This window comes from Tinamus guttatus, unplaced genomic scaffold, assembly GCF_059628265.1.
Source record: "Tinamus guttatus ecotype Peru unplaced genomic scaffold, ASM5962826v1 Tinamus_guttatus_pri_ptg000674l, whole genome shotgun sequence".
Lineage (NCBI taxonomy): Eukaryota > Metazoa > Chordata > Aves > Tinamiformes > Tinamidae > Tinamus > Tinamus guttatus.
The window spans coordinates 4,037,101-4,055,888 of record NW_028289208.1 but is presented as its reverse complement, the minus strand read 5'-3'; the positions used below and the strand labels follow the sequence as shown (position 1 = coordinate 4,055,888).

General features: G+C 54.5%; 1 protein-coding gene across 1 annotated transcript in view; it reads right to left on the bottom strand.

The window, feature by feature from the left end:
* The window catches only part of HYDIN (HYDIN axonemal central pair apparatus protein), a 118,203-nt gene that overhangs the window by 17,714 nt on the left and 81,701 nt on the right, over positions 1-18,788 (bottom strand). The window contains exons 31-60 of the mRNA XM_088536502.1: positions 18,568-18,704; positions 17,856-17,983; positions 17,586-17,777; positions 17,259-17,408; positions 16,617-16,856; positions 16,169-16,337; positions 15,297-15,488; positions 14,581-14,751; positions 13,985-14,158; positions 13,384-13,559; positions 12,529-12,630; positions 12,135-12,318; positions 11,726-11,867; positions 10,377-10,539; positions 9,175-9,825; positions 8,460-8,675; positions 7,504-7,700; positions 7,209-7,391; positions 6,776-6,895; positions 5,422-5,581; positions 5,153-5,325; positions 4,618-4,816; positions 4,338-4,437; positions 3,828-3,927; positions 3,161-3,329; positions 2,768-3,003; positions 2,352-2,469; positions 1,782-1,986; positions 1,176-1,411; positions 106-257 (exon numbers count right to left, since the gene is read on the bottom strand). Of these exons, the coding sequence (XP_088392628.1) occupies positions 106-257; positions 1,176-1,411; positions 1,782-1,986; positions 2,352-2,469; positions 2,768-3,003; positions 3,161-3,329; positions 3,828-3,927; positions 4,338-4,437; positions 4,618-4,816; positions 5,153-5,325; positions 5,422-5,581; positions 6,776-6,895; positions 7,209-7,391; positions 7,504-7,700; positions 8,460-8,675; positions 9,175-9,825; positions 10,377-10,539; positions 11,726-11,867; positions 12,135-12,318; positions 12,529-12,630; positions 13,384-13,559; positions 13,985-14,158; positions 14,581-14,751; positions 15,297-15,488; positions 16,169-16,337; positions 16,617-16,856; positions 17,259-17,408; positions 17,586-17,777; positions 17,856-17,983; positions 18,568-18,704 (5,535 nt within the window). The remainder of the gene's footprint in view (positions 1-105; positions 258-1,175; positions 1,412-1,781; positions 1,987-2,351; positions 2,470-2,767; positions 3,004-3,160; positions 3,330-3,827; positions 3,928-4,337; positions 4,438-4,617; positions 4,817-5,152; positions 5,326-5,421; positions 5,582-6,775; positions 6,896-7,208; positions 7,392-7,503; positions 7,701-8,459; positions 8,676-9,174; positions 9,826-10,376; positions 10,540-11,725; positions 11,868-12,134; positions 12,319-12,528; positions 12,631-13,383; positions 13,560-13,984; positions 14,159-14,580; positions 14,752-15,296; positions 15,489-16,168; positions 16,338-16,616; positions 16,857-17,258; positions 17,409-17,585; positions 17,778-17,855; positions 17,984-18,567; positions 18,705-18,788) is intronic.

The following is an 18,788-nucleotide window of genomic DNA, read 5'->3' as shown; positions in this document are numbered from 1 at the left end:
TCTCTAAGCCTACTAAAAGGTTTAGGATTAATGACAAGTTCACACCCTCCCAGAAGAAGGTGCACTGTCAAAACGGTCATCCCAGGATTTCACAGCACGGATTACCTTGCTGGGACATCAAGGGAAGCCTCAAAAGTGCACTGGTAGTTCTGCATCGCCTGCGGAGTGAAGGTCACCGTAGCAAAAGCGTGGGAGCGACTGGACACACACATCCGAACGGGATCCAGCTCGAAGACGTCGCCAGTCGGGGTGCTAAGCTTGGGGGAAGCCACAAAGGCTGCGTTAGGGGGAACACCCTTCAGCACGATGCGGTCTTACCCCTCATGGGGAACAACTCCAGTGTCCTTCCAGCTCCAGAGACATTCTCGTCCACCTCGGGGTGAACCCAAAGCGGTGTTGCCCTTTCCCATGAAGCCCAGGAGCAACTGCTTGCTCTGAGCTGGGAATGTCAGCAGCCATCTCAGCATATATGAGGGGTAGGCACTGTACAGAAAAACATGTAAATAATCTACAATAGGCCTCTAAAACGAAGGAAAAGACCACAAAGTCTCATGAAATGACTTGCTTTGAGCTCTAGAAGGTCGGCACAACAATGACCCACCTGGACTGTGCTACCTCCAAGAGACATTTCACCAAGTGGTTCTGGACTCCCACTGCAGACCCAGAACGTTGAGCCAAAAACTTGCTCGAGACGTGCTGAATCCAACCTCACTGCCACCCCCCGGTGCTCTGCCCTATAGTTCTGCTTGCACCAATCACACGGCAGTAGAAGTCATCGTGTCTGGAGGATGGTAGCCAGACTGGCCCTGGAGTCAAGCAGACTCTTGGCTTAACCATGTCCCAGCATTTGACAGCAGAGGAAAGAGATTGGGTGCTGCCACCAAAAGGGTCTGTAGCACTGTTCCACTGCAGGAGCTGGTGGCTCCTCTTCTCTCTCTGAGCTCACGCAAGAGAAGGACAATTCTTTCATCGTTCCTCTGCACACCTTGCGCACCTGCCTCAGGAGAGAATGAGAGGCCCCAAAACACAGGACTGGCCCAAGCAGAAGTCTGCTCTTGGGGTGCTCTTGTTCTAAGCTGGACTAGACTGAGCAAGGTGAAGCAATAAATCTGGAGAACAAAGCAGGCTGCCATGAGGTCTTAAAAGAACAACAGTCACCGTGGGCTTAGTCTTACCTTACTGGGGATGGGTTTGATGGAAAGAACCACTTCACAAGAGATTTTATCCACGTTACAGATCTTGAAGCGAGCTGTGGCTTGGTGCCCAACCAGAACGTTGGTGAAGATGAACGTGTTCTCATCTGTGACAAACACACCCTTGTCTTGCACCGTCTGCAGGATGTGGCAGAGGTTGGTGTTGCTGCAGATACGATGCTCCTCAAAGATGGATGCTATGTCATCAACCACGAACGCTGTGAGCAGACAAGAGGGAAGGCTGAGATGGAGAAGCCTTCCTGCTGAATTCATCTGGATTTTGCTGGCCTCAAAAGGGCTTGACAAGCCCTTTCTGTGCAGATCACTGAAATACCCACCGCGGAGGAGGGAGTTGGCTCTGAGGATGAAGCCAAGTCCCCCTCCGTCTTCAAAAGTGTTTTCCTTTCATCCTTTCAACATATCCCTCCTCGCCTCTTCCCAAAGGGACTGCGTCCCCACTTTGAAAGACATTGGCTTGAGGATTTTAAGATGGGACTAGAGCATCCGTGTGTCCTAGCAGTGAGTCTGGGTGCTGACTGGCAGCAAAGTCAGGCCACAAGTACCTCAGGATGGGGTGTACGGATGTACCTGGGAAGCAGGATTCAGCAATCAGGGTATAGGAGATCCCAGCAGGATTGTCCTTGGGATCTCTGTCGCTGATATCGATGGACAGATACTCTTCACATATCCCCAGTGCATCTGTGTAGCAATCCACCGTGATCACCTGATGGCCCCCAGGAGCAATGGACCCAAAGCCAGGGTACACCGTGAACGTGCCCGAAGAGAGGCGAGCCTGCAGAGAGAGTCCCAGCAGAGCCTGGGGTCTGTCCCTTGGGCACTTCAGCATCCCTGGCAGGATGCTCAGCCTCCAGCCAAGCCCAGGCACCCATCCCAGGGCAGTGAGAGGTGACTCTACAGCCCAGAGACAGCCCTGGCTTGACATGGACCAAGTGGGAAGAGGCACTGGAATGAGCCAGCACACGGATTTGCCTCAGACAGAGCAGTGAAGCTCCTGGGGGAGCTCCTGGTGGGAGACAGTGTCTTTAGCCCTGGTCTCAGGGTCTCCAGCTGCCCTCGCTGGGCCCACATCTCACCCTGTGGTGACGAGCCCTCAGCTTGGGCAGCCAGGGGCCCCCCACAGCAGCTGCAGGCACCCACCTGCGAAAGGGGGTTCCCGTCCTTCTGCAGAGCCTCGATTTGCTTGCTTTGCCTCACAGAGAGGTTTTTGTTGAAGCTTTCACTTTCGTGGGAGTGGGTGTGCTTCACTGCTGATATGCTGGCAGGAGGAAGCAGAAAGACCTGTCACACTGGGCTCCCCACACCACTCTCCAGGGCCAACACCGACCTGAGGAAAGCCCTCCTGCACACACGCTCCTGATGGCTCCAGAAGGGCTGCCTGCAGCACCTACTGCTACAGGTTACAGCTAGACCAGCCATATCATTAGCTTTGCCCTATATATGGGGATACTGAGGCACAGAGAAGGACTTTTCTTTTTCTGCCCCCTATTCAGAAGTCGGTCACGCAAATGGACAAGAACGCAGGGGCAGAAAGGGTGGCACAGGTCTTCTCTTACCCTTTCCGTGGCAAGACAGGCACATCCCGGCTCGTTTTGGAGATGAGAAACTTAAAATCGAGGTTGCCAATGTTCTCCAGCAGGAAGGTGCAGCTTTTCTTGGTGCCGCTCATCATGGGGCCAAAGTTGATGAACGAGGCCGGGGAAATGTTGTACTTGCTGTAGAGAGCCTTGGCCGACACCCTCACTGGGATGATGGCAATGATCTCTCCCTCGCTGAGGCTAGGCTCGATCACCTGCCACCGAAGCGGGGCTTGGTCAGGAGAGCCAAGGAGAGCCATGTGCATGAGAGCACGTGTGAGGCGGCGCTGGGTTTCCAGCTGCACCCTTCCTCTCACAAGACACGTGTCCTGCTGACACCCGTGGTGCTCCAGCTTGGCGCAGGTACCTCACCTGGCATTTCAGGATGGGCTTGTCCTCAATTTTCATCTCCCTCTTGGGGTGGAAGAGCATCTGGACCTGCACAGGGCGCTCGGAGGCGGCCAGCACACCCTTCTGCGGCTGCAGCGTGAAGTGTGAGGCCAAGTCGGGGATGTTGGTGCCCACAGCATCCAGTATGAAGCTGAGAGGAAGGCAAGGAATAAAAACCCCTCCACTGAGAAGAGCCCAGGCAAGTAGTGCACTCAGGAAGCACCATAGGACCATTCAAATATATATATCTAGTCCAGCTGAGCTTGAGTAATTCACAGACTGGAATCAAGATCAGGCTTTGACACAGATTGCAGACTATGAAGAGTGCTTTAAACTCAGTTGGATATAGATTTCTTCCATTTTCCCCCTCAAACAATATAATTAGGACAAATATGCAGACCCTCAGAGTAAGGAAACCGAAGCAGGGGGAGATTTAAATTTCAGCATCTCTGCTTTTGGTTCCTGCTGGACAGTGAAGATTGCTGCTGTCTGGCTGGGTTCTCCAGTAGCATATGAGATTAGAGAGCCCAAGCTTAGTGCCTACCCAGACTGGGAGCAAGGCAGCACGGGAGGTTTGGGCTGTGAGAACAAGGGCAATGCAAGCCTGCGCGGGCGGGCCGCGGCATCCCGCACGTACGCGGTAACTTACTTGTATGCAATCTCATACTTCCCCTTGTTTTTTAGATTCAGCGTTGTCTTTGCTTCATCCATAACTTTAATGATCCCAAAATCCAGGTTACTATCTACAACTGCAAAAACCCCAGAGATCAAGGTGAGAAAGGGTGAATATTTGAGCTGCTGTAGAACAGACCCAATGACAAGATACCTATTTAAAGTTCTAAAGTGGCACAAGGCCCTTCCCAGCAAGTTTAATTTCCAGGAAGTTGCCTCTAGCTGTTTTCTGCCCTTCCTCTTACGCAGAGGACACCTGCAGTGCTCAGCAGCTCAGCTTCCCCACCTTGGCTTCCAAGCAGAGATCCAACAACGCTACATGCTGTGCTGAGCCTTCAGGAGTTGCCAACTGCTTGGGCATATCACTGTTGCTTCAAGGTACCCAAATGAATCAGCACAGCCTTATTTTGATTAAAAAAACCCACCTCCTAAGCAGGCAGTGCAATGTGAGACAGCTGGACTACTTTTTAGGGGGGTACCCACTGACCTTTGGGAAAGGTGATGTTCAGAGCAACATCGTAGGCCTCCGCCACGATTTGGATGTTTTCTACCTGAACAATCCCCAGGATGTTTTCTGTATCTGAAACCTGAGAAGCAAACAGTGATTAGGACAAACCCTAGCGAAGGGGATCTCACTGAAGGCCCATCCCTTTGCCCTGTTTGCAGGCGACCCTTCAAGTACAGAATCTCCAACCTCCTAAGAAAAGGTAGCTGAGTTGGGCTGATGGCTCTGCCCTGCTTTGCCAGGGACAGAGTCTCCACCTCACCTCCAATCGGATGGTCTTCTTCACACTGACAGCCTTCGAGGCCTTGAAACGTATCTGCAGCCTAAACTTCGTATAGGGGCCAATGATGCCGTGCTCTTGGGACACGGAGAAATCCTCGCCGAGGCTCTCCACCCCGCTGAGCTTCCAGACCGCAGGCAGCGGGGTGCTGTTTTGCAGGACCAGTGTCTTGCTGTCCTTCCTGCAGAGATAGCAGGGTGCTCAGCACTGCTCCCTCGAGGGTCACTGTGAAAGCAGCTTCGGGGCAGCCCTATCACGTGTATGAAGTCATGCAACCTCACAGCAGTTAACCGTCTTCTATTGCAACATCTGAGAGGGGGTGGTTCAGAGCCAGGGGCCATCATGGCAAACCCACTAGCACAACCACTAAGGAACGGCCAGCAAGAATGGGAAGAGCTGCAGAAGGAGGGATGTCAGCGCAGCCTCCAACCCAAGTAGCCACACAGGTCACAAGTGACACCAGAGGACCTTGCCAACTGCTCTTGTCCAAGATGGGGTGGCCTATGGGGTGACCAACCTGTGTAGAAGCAGCTTGTCAAAATGCAGCAGTTTGCAGCTGACTCCCAGCTCCAGCTTCACTCCTTGGCAGCAGAGGCGGAAAACCACGGGCTCAGGGTTGTCCTTGATGCAGCAGACAAGGTTGTCCTCCACCATGCCCGAAGAGGTGGGGTAGGCCCAAAGGGTCAGCTCCTGGCCCAGTCCCGAGGGAGAAGCACAGAAAGTCTTTCAGCGAGCAGGAGGAAGGGCTGACGGGCACAGCAACCTGCCCTACCTGCCCTCTCCTACCTGCTTCTCATTCGCCTTCAAGGTCAGGTGGGGAGGCTCGAAGAGGAACGTGTCCGCGCTGGCATCGTGCTCCAGGAAGAAATGCACCTCTGCTTCCAAGGGGGTCACGTTGAGGATCGTTATCTTCTCACAGTTACTGGGGTAGCGGTGCGCCTTGTACCTGCCCGCGAGAGGACAGCGAGCTGCAGCAGAGCCCCGGGCACGCTGCCTTCTCCACGCAGCAGGGTGACACCTCTACCCTTACGTAGGGGTCTGCACCACCGCCAGGTGCCCTCGTTGCAGGTGCATGACACTGGTCACTTAAAGAAAGAGCCTTTTGCAAAATAAATATTCTGGGGTGGCTGGAAAATAAGGCAGGCTCATGGGTGTCTTCCCCCTCTTTGTGTTTGGTTTGCTTCCCTGCAGGGTATGAAGAAATGCTTTTGAAAAGAGGTTTTAAAAATAGCGTAGCTTTTGTGCTTCAGAAAAGTCAAGCCTTACATTTCAGGGGTTTTCTTGAACTCGTAGGGAAAGAAATAGGAATTTATAGAACATTTAACAACCTCCCTTTTCTAAAGTGGAAAACAGTATTTGGCAAACAGAAGCCCAAGACCATTCATCAGCCTGGCCAGAGATCCACTTCTGTTTTTGAGTGATTTTGAATTCATTTCCTTGGATTGCCAAAATACCACTGACTCTCCAGGGCTCCTATGAAGGCAAGAACTTTACTTCTAATATTAAAAAAGAGCACAGTGAAAAATAGAAGTAGGCCAGCAGTTACAAAGACAACTCTTTCAGGCAGACTTTATCCATTAGTAAGAATGAGGAAAACATAAATCCCATTTTTATTCCTCTGCAGGTCACACACACATGTTGGCAGAGACAAAAAGTCTCTCTAACATTAGAGCTTATTCAACAGTTTAAAATAAACATCAGCAGACTAATTGTTATTTCAGTCTATCAGTGGAGCTCAAAATAGTTTTAAAAAGCACCATAAAGTTCATTTCTTAAGCGGGGAAGTGAGAGGTACAGGGAGGACACAAGTTGCCTCAACCGTTAGGATGCAGGCAGCACTCATTTGAGATAGTTTGGGTCCCTAACAAACCTTGTAGATCTTATTATGGTCTTCCTGAGGCACCCTACCAGGTAGGAACCTCAGCTCCAACCACTGCTCCCAGCTCCTCCAAGACACACGTGCCTGCTATGTGCTAGAGGTCACCCATCCGTGGGCCTTCCTGGTCACCTCCCAAGTCCCTTCCAGAGGCCCCCTCGAATTCTGCTGCTGGAACAGCCTCTCTCCAAACGCAGCCACCGCCACGTGGGTCCTGGAGCCCCATGGGCTCGCTCTGGGCAGGCGGCCCCGTGGCTCACGTACCACTGCCGGGACTTCCCGCAGAGCAGCGGCCCAAAGTGGAATACGCCCGTGTCCATGATGTACTGCTTGAAGACGATGTCATCTCGCCCCTTGCTTTTCCTCCGGTGAGGAAACACCACCCTGGGGAGAGGAAAAGATAGCTGGGCAGCTACGGACACGCTGCAGGTCAAAATCCCGTCAAAAGACCATAACCGCATCCCTTAATATTACCCGAGCTCCACGCGTGGGAAAAGACGCTCGGCTGCTCAGGCAGGATGCCCAAACTGCCACTTCCTGCCTTCCCAAGGAAAGGTGCCAGGCGGGATGGGCCCGGCTCTGGGCCGGGGCAGGCCAGAGGGTCTCAGGGCAGATGACGTGCGTGGCCGGGCTGCACGGTGCAGCCCAAGCTCTGCGCACGGGAGCATCCGCACGCGGGAGGCAGCGCAGGCCTTACCGGGGGTCCCGGCAGATGGTGGGATACACGCAGGTGCCCCTGCAGAACAGCTGGTACAGGCGGCGCGTCCCCAGGATCTCAAAGCTGTACGTCTGATCAAACTGGCCCGGCACGACGGAGCTGAAATGGATCTTCAGGACAACCTCCCCGTGGGCTGGCACAATCCAGCGGAAGTTGGTCAGCCTGGCAGTAAAGAGAGGACATTTCAGAGCTTGTTGAGGAGAGGGGGGACTGCAGACGTACCAGAGTGCAGAAGCCTCTTGGAATCGCCTCTCCCTCCGCTCTCCCAGCTCACCGGGCGACCTTCCCTGCGGACGAGTCCCGGCTGGCGCTGCCTTGGTCCGCATCGGCCTGGCGAGGCGACGCTCCCGCCGCCGGGGCCTGCGGGCCCTTCTTGCCCCGGCCCGTGCCGCGCTTGTCCCTCGAAGACTCCCGGCTGCCCTCCGCTTTCTCCTTCCTCGTCCTGCCGCGGGTGGGGGTGACCTGATCCTCCTCAACACCACGGGGGAAAGAGGGGAGAGACGAGTGACAACAGCCCCCAAAATATCCCTGCCCTGGGATTATTTTCCAAGGAGCAAGTTTGTTGACGAATAGGAGACGGAATAAGCCACCAGGCCCTGCTCCACTCTGCTTTCCTGCCCTCCGCCTCCATCTGGCCTCCTCAGATTTCATTCTGAAAAATCCTTCCTTGCTCAAACCCTCTCCTTGATCACGAAACTCAGCACAGAGCTATAGGCTTCCCGTTCATATATCCTGGGGGGATCTGAACACTGTTCTGCTTTTCTTCCCTTTCCAGTCCTCCCGCCTTGGTGAGCTGACTTGAAGAAACTGAGCTAAGCCACAGCAGACCTAAGAGGGGAGCTTCGAGGGCCTTAGGTGAAATGTTTTCTTTTACAGAACAGCCCTATGGCAGGATGACGTTGGAGGGTGACAAGAGGGCTGTGGGGAAGGGGACCTCCGTTGGCCACTTTGGGCAGCTGGGCACCCAGCCCACGTCCCTGTGAAGCTGCAACAACTGCCCTCAAACTGGGCCGCCACAAGAGCTTCAAGGCAGCAGCTGTGAGCGGGGGCATTTCCTGACACACCAAGGCCTATGTCCTCCCTGGAAATGAAGCTCTTCCAGGTGAACAAGGCCATGCTGACATTAGCCTGGATCCTGGCAGGCACGGGGCCCCGTCATTCTTCCACAACTCACCTCCTCCTGCATCTCGCCCACCCCTCTGCCCCCCGCCAGCCCAGCCCTTTTCCCGCTACCTTCGGCACCGGCGTGACAGCGACATCCATGAGACTCTCCGTATCCTTCTTTTCTTCTTCAGCAGTTGCACCTTCTGGCGCAACGAAGATGAAGTGCTCAAGGTCTTCGCCCGCTGCAGGGGGTGACCGCTTCTCTGGGTAGCGGATCACAGAGTAAAAAGCAGGAGGAGGAATGGGAGGTCCCGAGGGACCCAGTCCCAGGCTATCCAGGATCTAAAGCATAAGAGAAAGCCCCATTAATAGATCAGTCACGATCCGCCATCCTGCTGCTCCTTCCTCAAGGCACAAAACTGCTGGAGACATTTGCTAAGGGAGCGCAGTGCTCTTTGAAGCCTTGTGAGATGGGCAGGCTCCAGAGCAGTGCTAAGACGTGCCCACAGGACGTGCCCACCCTGCGTAACACAACTGTAAGGACCAACAACCATGGCCTGCCCTGTCCTGGGTCTGTTTCTATTTACTCCTCATCCAGGAAAGCCTGTGGGGGAGGAACAGGCAGGACGCTTGAGCAGAGAGCATGGGGCACGAGTAACGGCAAGCGTAAAACCTCTCTCAGGGTTGCTGAGAACTGTCCCTGTCACGTGGATGCTGCAGAGCCCCCATGGAAGATAGTCAGCAGCTTGGACAAGGCTCTGTGTTGTTGTTACCTACCAGGAGGTGACGCACCAGAGCCCAGGCCATGGCTGGCTCAGCATCCAAACTTCTCAGGTTTTACCTGGTCTACATCGGGCAGCTTGCCGCTCTCCAAGATCCTCTTCCCACTGGCATCTTCGGAGCTCAGCACCTGGATTTCCAAGCAGGGCACTCTGGTATCCTGTTCTTTGCCCGACTCTTCCGCACCTTCCTTTTCCTGCCCAGGAGGCTTGGAGTCCTCAAGGGCCTTCAGTTTTTCCAGGCGCTCCTTCTCCAAGCGTTCCCTTTCCAGGCGCTCCTTCTCCAGGCGTTCCCTCTCCAGGCGCTCCCTCTCCCTGTCCTTCCGGCTCTTGCGGCTGGATGAAGGCTGCCGCTGCTCTTCTGCCTCAGGCTGGACATCTTCTAGGTCCAAGGGGGAAAGCAGGACACCCTGAACTCGGTCCCAGAATGACAAAATATGAGTGATGCCCTTCTGTGAGGCCTCATAGAGCTTGAACCTCCGGGCCAAGCTCTTCTCAGCATCACTCAGTGCCTCCTTCTCGGTTTTGTCCTGTTCTGCCTCTGCAGGTGACATAACCACCACTGGGCGGGCATCTGCCTGGCCAGTCTTGTTCCTCTTCTTCTTCTCTTCCTTGTCACTTGAAACTGAGTCTGGGTGCTCCTTTGTAGACCCCCTCCTGTCATCCCCTTCGTTCAGCTTGTTATCTGAGTGACTGCTGGAAACATGCACAGCCTGGGAAGGAGGAGGGGGAAAGGAAGGGAGCGTTTCAAAGCATTAATTCAGATGCTGTGGGGGTGGGCACAATCTCTGCTGGAGTGTCCCAGAGCCTCAGCTGACACCAAGCCTTCCACCAGCTACACCAATGAGGAGTCCTACAAACTAGCTGAAAACAGAAGAGCTTTCCCAAACCAAACAGGGAACTTCAGACAACTCCTTATTCCTAGGCAGGCCTCGGGAGTGTCACTTTGGAGTGCTGAGCATCCCTGTGGCTGGCTGACACTTTGGGAAGGCTGGTTGCTAATGAATACTCAGGCCAGCATAGAGCCCACATGATCCCAGAAAAGCAGCCATCTTACAGACCTGGGGGATAACATCCCCAGCAAAGAAGCAGCACAAATACCAGTTGCTGTTCCTCTGCAGTGCCACATCCTACTGCCACATACCCGTCCCTGGGCCCAGCACTGCGTGTGTGAAGGACCAGCTGATGGCTTTTCTTGGAACGAGGCAACTCAGTGGTAAGGTCCCAAGGACTGTTACTCATCTCTATAAACATAACCACCCACCTGCTTGGTTCCAAACTGGCTTTTCTTCCCTGAGTCTTTTTCTTTGCCAAGGTCCTTCTTCCCGCGCTTTCCCTTCTTCTTCAGCTCTTCTTCCTCCTTGAGGCGTTCTAGCTCCTGCTGGAGCTTCTTTTCCTCCAGTTCTCGAGCCAGCCTCTCCCTCTCCCTTAAGCAAGTCAAGCAGAAAACATCCCTGAGTCACCCTTGGGAAATCTTGGGCTCGCTTGAATCCCAACTGATTGCGGGCTTGGTTCCTTGACCTTGTTGAAGTAGATGTTCACTGAAGCAGGCCCCTAAGTTCCCCTAGTTTCAGCAAGGAGGAGCAGTTCAGAGGAACAGTCCAGGCTTGCGTTTATCACAGACACCCTCCTGCCTGGGCTGCTCTGCTGAAGGAGGACCTCTCCCAAACTCACCTTTAGCTACAAGTGTGTTTTATGGCCGGTGTCACTCAATGAGCACAACCCCATGAGACCAGCTTGCCAGGACTTAACCTACAGCAGAAATGGTATCCAAAGCAAGCCTCAGAGGGATCCATACCATGATCCCATCCCTTCTGCTGGGGGAAGGAGCAGAGATGAGGAGGCAACGCAGTAGTCTCATCTGAAGTATTGTGTCCAGTTCTGGGCTCCACAGGACAAGAGGGATGTGGAGCTGCTGGAGAGAGTCCAGCGCAGGGCTACAAGGATGATCAGGGGCCTGGAACATCTGCCCTATGAGGAGAGGCTGAGGGAGCTGGGCCTGTTCAGCCTGGAGAAGAGAAGGCTGAGAGGGGATCTAATCAGTGTATATAAATACCTCAAGGGAGGGAGTGCAGAGGACGGTGCTGGTCTCCTTTCAGTGGTGGCCACTGATAGGACTAGAGGAAATGGCCGGAAACTGAAGCACCAAAAATTCCATAGGAACTTAAGGAAAAATTTCTTAACAGTGAGGGTGACAGAGCCCTGGAACAGGCTGCCCAGAGAGGTTGTGGAGTCTCCTTCTCTGGAGATCTTCAAAACCCACTTGGATGCAGTCCTGTGCCACGTGCTTTAGGTGTCCCTGCGTATGCAGGGGGGTTGGACTAGGTGATCTCTAGAGGTCCCTTCCAACCCTAAGCATTCTATGATTCTATGCCTCTTAGTTCAGGAGCAAGGCAAGTAGAGCACTCAGCTCCTGCCAAGCCCAAGAGAAGATGTTTCACATCTCACTGGAGGAAGCTCTTTCCTCTGTCAGGAAGACGTGAGGTGGAACAGACCTTCCTTGCGCTACTGGTGAGAGAGGTAAGAGGCTTTGGGCTTTCCCTCCATATCCCTCTGAGTCCACCCAAGGGCTGGGCAGAATGCTGGGACATTGCCTGTAGGAGGGTCACAGACCTCTGTTTCCTCTCGCGTAGGACTTGTCGCAGCTCATTATCAAACTGATTTTTCTGCTCCTCAGTGAGGCCATCATATCCTTCCTCATCCAGCTCCTGGAGACGGGCCTTCTCCCTCATGGCAGCTTCCTTCTGCTCCCGTTCTTCAACACAGACCAGAAGAGAAATCATTAGCAGCCAGAGCTTGCAGTCCTGGGTGGCCTGCGGGTTCACAACTCCTGCTCACCCACCCCAGCTCGTCATTCCCCCACCCCTAATGTGGTTACTGAAGTCAACGTTTGGTGAACCCGCAAGCTATTGCCAGTCAGTAGGTTCCTGTGCCTTGCCTGGCTCACGTGCAGAGTCCCAGAAACCATGGGTTGAGGGCCTGAGAGAGAACATTTGAGAGGTACTGAGATGAAGAATCTCACCTTCCTGTTCTTTTTGTTCCTTCTCCCTAGCTTTCATAGTAGCATAATCCTGGAACAGGTTCACAAAATAGATGTGAGGTCGATTTTGGACAGCCCTGAGCAGGCAGAGCAGAGCAGAAGTCATGTTGCGGGCAAAGGGGGTCTCCAGGCCATCGAACACCACTCCTTGGTAGCAGTCACTCAGCTGTGAAGCAAATCAGAAGAGAAAGCCAGTAGTAGGGAAGAAAGTAGAAGAGAGTAGTAGCTCAGCTACAAAGAAAACCGCATGTCAAAGGACATCAGCTATCACTGTCCCAGGTGAACCAGCTCCGACCTTTCCCTACATGCTGCCAACTTACCGTATGGAGTGTGGAATGTCTTTATCCCAAAGCCCTGCGGGGGAGACCTGCCATACCTGCATCCTTTCCGCAAGGATGGTCACCAGCAGCTCCTCAGGAAGCACACAGGCCCTGGCAGGTGTCTCTCCCGCTTTGGTGGCATCGATGGTCACACATTGCTGCAGAGGGAGGCAGGGCACGGGGCTGGCTGAGGCCTGCAGCGCTCATTGGCCATGAGAAAAATAAAATCCTTGCAGAGCACCAACCACCCCAACTGCTGGGTCTTCTGCCCACAGAGCTGGTGTCTCTCACCAGCAAGAGACCCTCTAGAGAGAAAACCACCAGGCAGCAGCTCCAGGCGACAACACAGAATCCCAGAACGGCTGAGGTTGGCAGGGACCTCTAGAGATGATCTAGCTCCAGCAGGGACACCCAGAGCACAGGGCGCAGGGTGGCACCCTGGCAGTTTTGAAGATGTCCAGAGGAGCCTCCACAGCCTCTCTGGGCAGCCTGTGCCAGGGCTCTGGCACCCTCACAGTAAAGAAGTTCTTCCTCACATAGAGGTAGAACTGCCTGGGTTTCAACTTGCACCCATTACTCCTTGTCCTGTCACCGGCCACCACCGAGAAGAGTTTGGCCCCATCCTCCCTACATTCTCCCCTCGGGTATTAAACATATCGATCAGATCCCTCTCAGCCTTCTCTTCTCCAGGCTAAACAGCCCCCGCTCGCTTAGTCTTTCCTCATAAGACAGATGCTCCAGTCTTTAATCATCTTTGTGGCTCTAGGACAACCCCGGAGGGCACATCCCTGGGTGGGCCTGGTCAGAGGACACTTCTCAAGAGCCCCTTCCCTCCTCAGCGCAGCCTCAAGCTCAAGGGAAACATCCCCCCGGCTGCAGCAGTGTGGTCCCCTTGCTGCCCACAAACCAACCTGATCCGCCGGGGGCTGTTTCGGGGGCTGCGGCGGGGGGCCCTCCGCCTTGGTCCTTGCCCCTGCCGGGCTGCCCAGGCAGAGCTGCAGGCCGGCCTGGCCCTCGGAGCCGCACGAGCTGTCGTCGGTGCCGGGCCTGGGCTCCGCGCCGCGCGGCCAGCCGTCCGCGTGCTGCCCTGCCGAGGAGACGCAGCGCTCGGCGGCCGCCCCGGCCCCGCCAAGGACACGGGCCTGGCGGGCCCTGGAAAGGCCTGGGCCTGCGGGGTGCAGAGCACCAGCCCCTCTAAGGGGCAGCGTTTCTGCCCGACAGACCCGAGAAGCAGGCTGGCTTCGGCCTCGAGTAAACGCAAAACGCCCTGAGAAATATAGAGGGGTGCTTCATTGCTCTTGGGAAGAGAAACACGTGCCAAGCGCTGCACGAAACTAGGGGCACAAGAAGGTGCCCCCTATGAGCCCCTAAATTAAGAGGGATCCTTAATTTCCAGAGCCGATTTACAGAACGGTTTTGCTTTTCTGCAAAAAAAAAATGGGAGCTGCAAAAGTCCCTTTTCCTCATGGGAAGGAAACGGGTGAGCAGGGTAGGTATCGGCACTTTGCTTACCAGCATCCTCTGCCTCCTTGTTGGCCTGGTCTGCAGCAGCACTGACACACAGCTCCCAGGCCTGCTGCCCTGCCGCAGTGGCCTTCTCACTGGTGGCTTCTGTCACCACCGAGTCAATGGACAAGCAGGCAGCACCATAGTACTCGGACACGGCAAGCGCTGCCGACGTCTTTCCTTTAGAGAGAGGAACACTGCTTGCGGGATGCTCACACACGAGGCATGTTTCACATAGGTATGTTGGAGAGATGCTCTGAGGGGTCCCAGAACTTTCAAAGGAAGTTAGGGAGAAAGAGGGAGTTGGCTCGAAAAGTCCTCCAGAGACGGAGAGGGACCATCTCCAACTCCTCTTTGGCTACTGCCTCCTGAGTACCTCATCCCTTAGGGCTACCTCAGTCCTGCACCAGGGCCTGCCTCCAAACCAGCCAGACGTTTGCTAGCCTGTGCCAGGCAGCACTTTCTAACGGCTCAGACTTTTTAATGGACTAGCAGAGCTGGGGTCTACCTCACTTCACACTGAAAGCAGAGAGCACCAGGGTCCACCGGGACGTCCCTTGCCCTGTCCCCTTCCTCACAGCTGAGGGCTGTGGCCCACTCACCTGTGGTGGGCGCCCCGTGGATGATGACGACGATGCCCCTGCGGTTTTGGGCTGCACGGCCTTCTGGAGAGATATCGATGCCGAGGTAGCGTGCGATGGCCCTCGTGACGGGGCTGTCGTCCAGTTCTCCCACAGCCTCGCTGCTGCCATCGTGTTTTTCCTGCTGCTGCTCTACAAGGAGCCAGGTGTAAAAGTGAGCCTCCTTCATAGCAACAATTCTGACCACCCTTTCCATGCCCTCATATCCAGGAATGTATCTGGGGAGGGGAGACTCTGCCAAAACCCATGTCACATACAGGGCATCCCCCTGTCCTATCCTTAGGCTTATAAAGACCAGGATCTGCTCTAAATGCTGCCAAAGCCTCCCAAGATGCGGACTGGACCAAATCTCTTTCTACAAACCACCAAGCTGCCCTCACACGAGGTTTGTCTAGGGACTTGCTAAGTGTGTGGGGCACATGCAGAACCATGCAGAAACACTAGATGCTTCAGCACCAGGAACTCTAACTGTGCTCTTATTTTACAACCAACAGCATTTGCCAAGCGCTCTTAGGAGACCACTGAAAGGATCCCAGGATCCTACATGAATTTTGCGTGTAAGACAGCATTCCTAGGAGCAAGGCTGCAGTGAAGGCATGGAGATGACACTCCAGTCCAACACTGAGGTCCTTTTGCCACCAAGGACTTGAAACAGGTGAAAAGCTCTGGTTTATTACCTGGCTTTTGTCTTTTTTCAGCATCCTCCTCCTCCTCTTCTTCACGTTCCACTTTGAAATCCACCTTGTTGAACTTGTTTTCATCAAAAAAGTTGGAGGGAATGATGGAGGCGTGAGATGAGACAGTTTGAGCTACCCCAGCAGAACACTTTCCTCCTTGATCTGAGGGAGGACGGATGTCTTCAGAGACTTCTGAGGAGACACGTCGGGAGAGGGAAGACGATGAGGAGCATGGCCAGGCCAGGCTGCTCTGACACTGACCAGTTTGCCCTAGCACACGCAAGTGCAGAATTTCCTGAACAGAGGCACTGATGTCCCTGCTTTTAGGGGAATTGAGGTTCTGTGCTTTTGTTGCTGGGAAGGGGAGATATAAAATATGGCAGCTGGTGACATTACACCTAACACTACAACTGGCCAAATAACTCATCCAATCCCACTCTGTGTATCTGAGGGACCCCGGGAGGTATTCTGATCCTTCTGGGGTTATTTTCCCAGTTCATGGCAAGCAGAGATGAGCCTGGTGGCCATCGGGGCTGGTAGGATGCACACTATAAGCTACTGAGTTTCACACATGGCATTCTTCCATCAAGCCCAAGTGCCCGAGGGCAGATAGGAGCCTGCTTTGGAGATCTAAGCAGAGTTTAGCACCATTTAGGGTTGGAGAAGATTTTTTTTTTTTTTTTTGCTAGTAGTATCTTTTCAGCTGGCTCCTCTGGCCACAGCAGTGCAAGGTACCACTCTTGTCTCTCCTCACCATGAAGTGAATGGCAGGAGGGTGTCTCTGCTTATGTGCCTACAGGGATGTTGAGGACAGCCAGCACCACGTGCGCCAGCACTCCCTCAGCGGAGACGCGCCGGGCACGCACCCTCACCGTTCTCACGACCGGCTGGTTCCGCCGGCTGGGACTTGGCCTGCTCATCCTGCAGCCTCTTCTGGCCCTCATAGTACTCCAGTACCTCCGGGGGCAGCTTCTCGCCCGGGGCGCGGGGCGGCAGCAGTAAGGTGTTGTTGGAATCATAGTCCTTCAGCGTCCGCAGGATCTGCGTGGGCAGGGAGGAGAGGCCGCAGCTTTAAGATGTGCTGCTTGATCATGCGAGAGATCCCCCCACAACCAACCTTCCTCCCTCCTTCCTTCCTTTCCTTCTTTCACCAACATGGACTATCCAAGCCTCTCTGCATCCCACTATGGCACTCGAATGATTCTGCAAGGCTGCCAAGCTTTATGCCAGAGCCTGTCTCCATCTCCCCGTCTCCCTGGTTTAAGCCAGGGAATGCTGGATCATTCCCTACAAAGCCGAGGGCATGGGGTGTCTCCTCACCTCCTCCTCAGCAAGGTACTGCTGGTCAAAGTCCAGTGAGTAGAACTCGACGGGGAAGTCGCACGGGTTCCTCACCACCACGCTGCCCTGCACCCCACTGCTGTAGGGCAGCAGCGGGCCCAGCGCGAGCACGGGTGGGTCGAACTCCAACCGCGGCTCCAGCCCACGGCCTGCGAGCTGCAGCTCAGGGTGCTCGTTGCTCTTGCAAATGTTAACCCTCACATGGGTGCTGTAGGTCCTCTGGGAAGACAGAAACGCAAAATGCTCCTCTGTGAAGTCCTAGGTAAGCAGTGCAAAGTGGCAGCCAAAGGGAAAGTCCTTGGGAAGCTCCCAAAGAGCGTGGGGTCTGCTTCACCTCATCCCTAGAGAGGCATTGCCTAGGCACAGTGCTGGCACTGCTGCATCAGGCAAACGTTAGCTGTACGACACAGGCAAATGGGCTCGCATGGGTTAGTAACAAGTATCTTCCACTCCTGGCTCCCATCAAAGCCGGACACAAAACGGTTACAGGTTACATGCAAAATGGGTACGTGACACATGTGGCACATGCCATGACACCAGTGGACGCAGACCCCATCTCCTTCTCCCTGCACCAGGCTCTCATGACCACACTGCCCTTCCCTGAGACACCACCAGCCTCACCTCTTCGGTGGGTGTAAACCTCACGCGCAGGTTGCACCGCTGTCCCGGAGCGAGGTTTCCACACAAGGGCAGCACTTCAAAGACACAGGACTTGGCCTTTAACTCCTCCTGCAGCTTCCGACGCAGATTTGCTGGCAAATGTTTGTCCACCTGACCACACAAATCCAGGCCGTGAGACCACCTCGGTCTATGAGGACAGACCCTCGGTTCCTGCAGCACTACCAAGTGCAGTCAGGAACAGCGCCCAGAGCACACGCATTCAAACCAGCCACAGCCACTGCAACCAAGGAAAGGCAACCAAGAAGTTACGCGTTGTGTTTGCTTTACCTTCTTAACATGCTCGATCACATCGATGACCCATTTACAGGGGATCTGGCGCTGATTGTGGAGCTGGATGGTTTCTTCCTGGCACTGCCCACACTGGACAGGGGAGAACTCCAGTCTGTCCCGGGAGAGGCAGAGGGCTGGCACGGTCACGATGGCGTGAAGGTGTATGTGAAACGTGGGTCCTCCCGTTACCTGTGGGGACAACAGTGCAGTCAGCTGAGAGCCCAGGCGAGGGCCGGGACCGGGGCCAGGCTGCCGGCCACATGGTACCTTGATGGGCAGCAGGGCTTCCACCCGCCCCAGGGGCAGGCTGGCGCTCTGCGGGTCGAAGCGCACGAGGAACCTCTCGCTCTCGCAGAACGGCAGGCTGCTCACGCGGTGCAGCTCGGTGCTGAAACCTCGAGGAGGGAAAAGCAAAGCAGCTGAGGCCCAGCAGCAACATGAGATAGCTCTCAAACTCTAAGGCCAGAGAGAGGTCCCGGTCTCCAGGGACAAGATGAGCTTCGTCTTTTTGGTTTTTCTCCCTTATTACCTGATACTTTACCTCCTGAAGAGGTTTTTTTTTTCCCCACAATCAGAATCCAAGGCCCACAGGGGAAAAAAAAGGAAACATTTCAGTTCAGGAGCATCAACAACTCCTGCGCCCAGCATCCCAGGCCCAGTGAAAGGATGCAAAGAGCTTCCCAAAGGAGAATTTCTAGCAGAGATTCCCTGATGCAGTGATGTCACTTGGAAAATAACTTCAAAGAGGCATCATCTCTCAGCCCCAGGTGGTCACAGTTTTGTGGTACTGCAGCCTTACTTGGAGACCCATTTTGGTAGCCTACTTTGATATCACAGGGAACCTCACACGATATTTTCTCACAAAAGGACACACAAAGTGCTGTGACATTCTGAACTCTGAACCCAAGCACAGGCCTAGACAACCCATCAGACAGAAAGGAGCCCCTCAAGGCCACGTGAGGCCTCCCAGCACCGTTACCTGTGTCACGCAGGGCCCGTCCATCCGCATGGAAGGACACAGGGAAGCAGCCGGTGTTGGTGATCCTCACGGAATGTGTGTGGACACTACCAAAAATGACGTAGCCCAAGTCCAGGATGTAATCGGGCAGCTGAGCTCTGAAAGGAATGAGGAGAGCCCTGAACCACAGCCTGACTACATTTCCAAGTGGATGGAAGATACAGATAAACTGGAATATTGCC